This window comes from Entamoeba invadens (genome assembly GCF_000330505.1).
Source record: "Entamoeba invadens IP1 unplaced genomic scaffold scaff_1105074725519, whole genome shotgun sequence".
Classification (NCBI taxonomy): Eukaryota; Evosea; order Mastigamoebida; family Endamoebidae; genus Entamoeba; species Entamoeba invadens.
The window spans coordinates 7,419-15,233 of NW_004440393.1; the positions used below are offsets into that span (position 1 = coordinate 7,419).

A 7,815-nucleotide genomic window follows, 5' to 3' on the forward strand; every position below is an offset into this window, starting at 1 on the left:
ATCATTGTTATTAGTTTGTTATTACAATACATTCAACTGATTTAATAAGCAAATATTTACAAAAAACACTCTGTTACTAAACATTTTATGTGCTCATTTCTGTTAAAGTGTTGTTTATTTAAACGTGTTTTTACGACATAAGTATTGATAATTATAACAATAAGAAATTGTTTAATGGATTGTTGGGTTATTTGTAACAAAAAAACAAATAATAACAACTAAGTCATTTCAATAACATTGTTGAACAATTGTGTTTGATGGAAAACAATAACTACCAAATAATGTCACATTAGATGATATTGTAACACTGCTTAGATTATTACATTCATAAAAACAATAATCACCGATTGATGTGACATTCGATGGTATAACAACACTGCTTAGCTTACTACAATAACTGAAACAATAATCACCAATTGATGTGACATTCGATGGTATAATCATACTGCTGAGACTACTACATCCAATAAAACACCAATCGCTAAATGATGTAACACTTAATGGTATCGTAATATTACTCAAATAGCTGCACCAATTAAAACACTTTTCGCCAATTGATGTTACACTTGAAGGTATGATATTACCAAATTTCTCTCGATCATCTCGAGTGTACGTCACATTTTTGAACTCGATGTTTCGACTTTTGTTTTGGTCAACAGTTTCAAAATCAACATTAAACCACACAATGATTTTATAAAACGCTTTCTTAAATACAGGTATATCTTCGTTGTCTCCATTTTGTAATTTTTTGATTAGAAATCCATTGCCAAAGGTTTCATCTTCTCTATTCCACAAGTGAAGTGTCTCAATGTTTGAGAAATATCCAAGTGTTTTAAAAATTAACGGAATCGGGTTGAAATGGAACTTTTCCATAGTATCACCAAACTTCTTGCATACCAACTCCAAGTTAATAAAGTCTTTGATTGTGTCAAAGTACTTCGAGACTATCATTACGTGATAACTGTCAATTTTAGACATTTTGATTTAACAGTTTTAGATGTTTGAATAATTTAAAATATATTTTAATGTTATTCAAATATTATTTTTTATAATCATTAAAAAATGAATATAAACTTTTCATAACTTTAATCAATAAAAGCTATGAATAATTTGATTTTAAATTTTTATATGGAGATAATGATTTTAAAATCAATTATAAATATACAAGTGTACAACAAATAATAAATCATTTTGAGAATCGTTATTTTTTATATAATATGTATCATCCAATATCAACATTAATTCAACATTACAAATGATATAGATTATATTATTATTGCTAATAATAAAAACTGTGTATGCAAGATTATTTTACAATTTTTGTATGTTCTTGATTAAACACATAGAACAGGTGAATGATGGAAAACGAGTAAATATTTAATAAAAACCTAATCAAACAAACTGATTTTTTAAAAACGAACGACTTATAAAAAATAATATAGATTTTTATTTTAATAATACAAACATTAAAATATATTTAAAATAACACAAAGAAATATTTTAATTGTTATTTATTAATAATAAACTAAATACAGTCATGCGAAAAAGCTGTCGCGTTTGGAAAAACCTGTCTTGGGTGGTAATGAACTATTCTAGTACTATAAACAAATGATCTGAAATAGAAAATGTTATTTGGAAATGCCGAATATTTTTATTCGATTTTTGTGAAATGACCCTGCAAATAAATCGAATAGAAGCTATACTGTATAGTAAGTTATTATAAATTTACTATAAAATATTTTTTCAAGACAAGTTTTTCCAAACGCGACAGCTTTTTCGCATGACTGTAATATTATTTGGTCAAAAAAACTAAAAGTTTAAGCACAAAAAGTGATTACACTAGAGCACTAAAGAAACAAAAATCGATAAAGTCGATGTTTTATCATAATGATAAGGACTTGTACATTATTTTCAGACAAATGAGAATAACCATAACTTAAGCACTTTTTTAACGATATTAACATATAAAATATGAAATATTGATGAAAATTGTAATTTATAACAGTGAATTATTTAATAAATATGAAGTTTAATCACAAAGATATTATTTTAATTGATAACTCAAAACAATGTTATTATGGGCAATATCAATAGACTTTTTAACACAATAACAACTCTATCATAATGTTTTTGACGAAAGTTTTATTAAACAAATCACTGAAATAATGTTAATTTGTAAACAATTATAAATAAAATATACAATGAAAAATGATTATGTTATAAAAAAATAATAATTTAAATTTACTCAACTATACAAAATCTTTAATTTATCACAACTATTTCACATATTTTGTCATTGGTAAACTGTAGTTCACAAGTCTGTACCGCAATATTTTTAGAACTCCCTAAAGTCCCGTATTTTATTTTTTATTTTTCCTAAAAAAACATAAAAAACAAAAAACTGAAAGTACAGACTTAATTTTGAAAAAAAATACCAATATTGTTCAATTATTTTACACGACATCGGGAAATTGTCGGAATATTAGCCAGTTTTTTCCAAAAACCCCGATCCCTTTATTTGATTTGACCACAACTCGATACTTCGCAACACAAACTCAACGTTGTGGGTTAAATCATACGACAATTAACACAGTGGTAAATTGTGATGTTGTTGTTAATGTAATTTTGTAACTAAATAACATTTTGTTAATTTTTCATTTTCAGTTAAAGATAAACACGTGGTTTTCTACTCTGAACAAAAGAAAACAAAATAAAGAGTTTCAAAAAACATTAAAACAAAAATAAAGATAATATTTTATAATTTTTACTTTTGATATTATTGTTGTTGTGACAACACACCTAAGCACATCATCATTTGAACGGTATTTTGCTGTTGTTTTTTTTTCTTGTTTGGACAAAAGAATAAGAAATAATGAGTTTAAACAAAAAAATAGAGCAAACTATTAATAATTTTGGGTTTTGATATTCTAGTCATTGTTGTGACAACACCATCAATTTTTCAATATTACGCGATACTTTCTTGAGTGTTATTCATTTAATTTATTATTAACGAAGACTCGATTTCGAAAATTTTATTTATTTATTTTATCAGCTTTTTATAATAAAATGCACTTTTGTGATCAGTTACGTGTATTTAAGAAACAAAAATCCCGTTATTTTAAATTTTATATAAAATTTTTATCCTTTTAAAATTTATTCATATAAAAAACTATAAAACAGACTTTTGAAAAACAATTTATATTAATTTTATTTTTTTAAATGATTTTCAATCGTATTATAATAATAAATGAATTATATCAACAAAATTGTTATTGAAAATAAAAATAGAACAATATGAATGACACATCTAAATTTTCTTTATTATAGAAGTGGAGGTAGTTTAGTTGGTAAAACGTTTTATTTAACAAAAATCTTTCTGATTTATGTTATAAGTCAAAATACAAAAAGTCGTGGGTTCAACTCCCACCTTCCACGTTTTTATTTTTTATTTTTTATTTTTTATTTTTTATTTTTTATTTTTTATTTTTTATTTTTTATTTTTTATTTTTTATTTTTTATTTTTTATTTTTTATTTTTTTATTTTTATTTTTATTTTTTTAATAAATCAAAATAAAATCCAAAAAAATAAGTCCAAAAATATTATTATGTTATACTAATATTTAGGGCAGACCTTTCCCACCCTCACCCCGTTTACCAAAATAAAATATTTGCCGCGAGTGTTTTTTAAAGGAAGTCCACTTTTCAGCCACTGTTTGTGCGTCCCCATGTCACCCACTTTCCTTGTCCGTACTGTGTGGACGCGGATGTGGTTCCCCCCCCCCGTTTGCGGGGGGGGGGGGGGGGTCAGGGGGGATCCGCGCCAAGGGAGGACTTGGAAAGTGGGTGAAACGGTGCACAAACAGACTGTTTGAGTGTGTCTTCAGAGCCTTCTTTTCAATGCTCCGTCTCACTCGGTTTCCACTAACTCGAGGTGAATTTTCGGCATTTCTTGAATTCGGGAACCAGACCTAATATTATCCAAAACGCCCATTTACTATAATTATAATTATAAAATTATAAAATATAGTAAATTAATTCTATATTTAGACGGGGTGAGGGTGGGAAAGGTCTGCCCCCTAATATTTATGTATTGATTTTTTTTATTGAATATAAATATTTTATTTACAATATTTATGAATTTAAATTGTTGTTTATATTAATGCTGATCAATATAATAAAACTGTGATAAAAATGAATTGTTTAAATACATCAATTGTCAAATGAAATCTTTGAGCTTGTAAACGACGTCGAGTTTTGTTCGGACAGAAAATAAGACGCGTCTTTGAAGAATCCAATCAAAAATAATTTTGATTTACTTGTAAATCGAAACACCTGCTGCACCAGCATTTAAACCATTTCACTTGTCTTTGTAATTTATTGTGATAGTGTATTCGACACCATTAATATATAATCACTTCGGTTGGAAGTCTGTGATAATTCCAGACATGATCTCATTTGCATTTTTTGTTGCTTCTTGATGGATTGTCAAGCCAACCTTGACATAATGGTGTCATCAGTAGCAATAATGGTTCCACCTTAACTTTTGTTCGCGCCAATCATTGAACTGTTTAATTTTTAATTTTAACTGTTATTTGAATGACTACTTACATGTGATATTATTAATATGATGTCAAAAATTGATGTAGAATATTTGGTGTTTTTAAAATTACATTTAAATTATTTATATTTAATGAAGTAAATTATATGTTTCAAAAGCAAAGACAGTGTTTCCAAATTTTCGAGTAAAGTATATTAAATAAACTTGATAATAACTTGTCTCTTAAATTTAAATTAAACATATATATAAATTTTATTATATTAAATTGCTTAATTTATTTAATATAATATAACACAAAATAAATCAAATTATATTATAAAGTGATGTGTTAGTTTTTGAATTGATGAACTTCGTCACAATCACTAATTAGACAACGATTTTATACTAGTTTTGTAATAAATAATTAATTTAAATTAAACAATTTATTAAAGAATATATTATATTATAATTGTAGTAAAAAAATAAAATGATATAAAGATAATAAAATTAGTTATAATTTTTTAAATATCTTAAAAACGTTTAAAATATTTGATTTTAAAAAAAATGAATAATTATATTATTATGAAATTAAATATTTTTTTTAGAAAACAGTGAAAAGTATAAACAATTATTATATTATTAAATTTTAAAAAAACTAAAATTTTTATATAAATACTAATAATTATAATTGTCAAATGAATGTTGTTCTTCCAGTTAATATCATGAAGAACATAAGTTCTAAATGTGATTTGCAAACTTTTCTTAATATCACTGAGACTTGTCGGTTATACAGCCATTTACAAACAGACAATGAAATTTATTCCTCGATTAGTAACAATGATTTTTTAACACGTTCACAGTGCATTCAAAAATTGTCGATTCAAAACGCGAACAAATTGTATACAAATAGTCATCTCATTACATTGGGTCACGAGTGGAGAACTGTTTTTCGCAATGAAGTGTTAACAGTCATAAAGGTGTTCTTTACAAACCACATATCGCACTTTATATGTGGAATATGTCTTGTGTTATTTTGTGTGTTATATCCACTTTCTTTAGACAAAACAATTTCTATCAAATGTGGCCCATTATCTTTATTGTTACTTTATCCGATACTTACCTTTCTATTTGGCGTTTATTTATTTCGAGTACATGTCAACATAAGAGAAGAATATGACAAATTTGGTGCTCCTGTGTTTACGTTTGTTTCGACTCTTTTTATGCCCTTTTCTTATATTGGAAATTCAACGCGAATTGGCACAAACTTTTTTCTACCAATTGTAGTGTTATTTGTGTATATCTTGTTCGTGTTGTTTTCATTTAATGTTATACAATTTTATTATGTTGTCTTGCCATTACTTTTGTATCATTTGATCACCATTTTGTCGTGTGGAGTGCATTTCAATACCAATGAACTGTTACACCGATTTTTTCATTTTAAAGAAGTTGTTATTAACAATTTTCATCAGATGGTTCACATCAACCAACGAAGAATATGTTCAATATCACTGTATGCACTTTCAGAAGCTATAATAAAGGATGTCCCACTTCTTATTTTTCTGACTCTTTTTGTTGTTAAAATGGCGTCACCGAACAGTTTAAATTACTCGAGTGGCATCGTGTCCATTTGCTTGTATTTCTGTTATTGGTATTTGTACCATTTAGTCGCATTTCCAATTCTTGTGTGTATTTCTATGAAATATTTTGATGATGGAACAGATGAAGAGTACTTTTGTGATGGGCACATTTATAGTGGTGATATTGTAAGAAGTGTTATAATTAATGGATTTGAGTGCATGTGTGGTGTATTTCCAACAGTGGTCTTTTCAACGTGTTTTACACTGATATACCAAATCGCGTTTGAGGAGGTGAAATGTCTTATATTATAGCTTTCGTGCCGATTATAGTGTTAGTTGGGTGTGTGCTGTTATGCAGTGACTGCAATTGTTGTTTATTACTAGTTACGAGATGTGCCCATCGCTGTGCCCTGATTGGTGTGGATGTGTGAAAACAGTTTGTTGTTGTACATGTACAACTTGTGGATATTCAGATCCAATCCACACGACTATGTACTATGATGTAAATGTATATCATCATCAAATTATTGGATACGATCACATTTAATTGTCCAAATTTATTTATTAATAAAATTATAATTGTTTTTTTATGTGTTTCATAAAATATAAAATCATTTTTTAATTTTAAATAGTTTGAATTTATATATATATATAGGGTGAAAGGTGTCTATTTATCTTTATATTAATTGTCAAATAAGTCTATTTGTCGCAAAAGTGATCAATCATTTGGTCACAAACAAGAAATGTTTTTCTGTTTTTCAATTATAATTAAAAACACTAAAAATATTTAAAATATCAATATGCACTGTTTTCTTTTTTTCCCAAGTTTTTATTTTTTTTCAATAACGAAACTTCTAAACTATTGTTCGTTTTTATTTAATTTGAAACACAATTTGGCGACTAAGGCGGCATTTTAAAACGGGAAAACCCCAATTAAATTACCTTTTAGAACTATAAAATCACTAACGATTAACCAAAAAATAAAATTACTATTCAATGGGGAAAATAATGTTGGCAAGACAAGTCTCATTACCAAGTACACAACTGGTGAATTTCATTGTGAATATATCCCCATTATAACAGAAATATATACTGTGACTGTGACTTACAACGATATTCAATTTAACATGGAAATATGGGATAAAGGCGGACAAGAAGAATACCGTTTAATTCCATCAAGCTATCCAAATACCACATGTTTTGTCCTGTGTTTCTCAATTATTAATTTGGACACCTTCAAAAGTCTTAAAACACTTTGGTTGCCAGAAATCAGACGCTTAAATCGAGACATTCCAATATTGTTAGTTGGCCTTAAAAGTGATTTGAGAGAATCAAATGAAAAAGCAGAACGTAATTATCCAATAAGTATTCATCAAAAATAACAACAGAAGAAGGTCTTCAAATGGCAAAAGATATAGGAGCATGTGGATATGTCGAATGTTCATCCATGAATGATAGTAATGTTAACATGGTTTTTAAAAAGGCCATACAGATAAGTTATGCGTATCTTCATACTCATATGTACACAAAATGGCAAAATGAATGATTTTATAAAACAATTAATCAATCTTATTTCCGTATATTCTTAAAAAACCAGGCCTATCATTTTTTTATTTTATAGCAAAATTAAAACAGGGACTAATTATTTATTTCCATAACAATAGAGGAAAAAAACAAAAACAAAATAACAACTTAAGATAA

General features: G+C 26.8%; 2 protein-coding genes across 2 annotated transcripts; one reads left to right on the forward strand and one right to left on the reverse strand.

Annotated features, from left to right (window-relative positions):
- Window positions 1–228: 228 nt before the first annotated feature.
- Window positions 229–978, reverse strand: EIN_482120 (hypothetical protein; the record flags this gene model as incomplete). Its single annotated transcript, XM_004256911.1, has 1 exon — window positions 229–978. The coding sequence occupies one exon, from the start codon at window positions 976–978 to the stop codon at window positions 229–231; it is 750 nt and encodes a 249-aa protein (XP_004256959.1).
- Window positions 979–7,241: 6,263 nt separating this feature from the next.
- On the forward strand, window positions 7,242–7,660 carry EIN_482130 (Rho GTPase, putative; the record flags this gene model as incomplete). The annotated part of the gene is made up of 2 exons (XM_004256912.1): window positions 7,242–7,479; window positions 7,506–7,660. 2 exons carry the CDS (start codon window positions 7,242–7,244, stop codon window positions 7,658–7,660), a joined length of 393 nt encoding a protein of 130 aa, XP_004256960.1.
- Window positions 7,661–7,815: the final 155 nt, after the last annotated feature.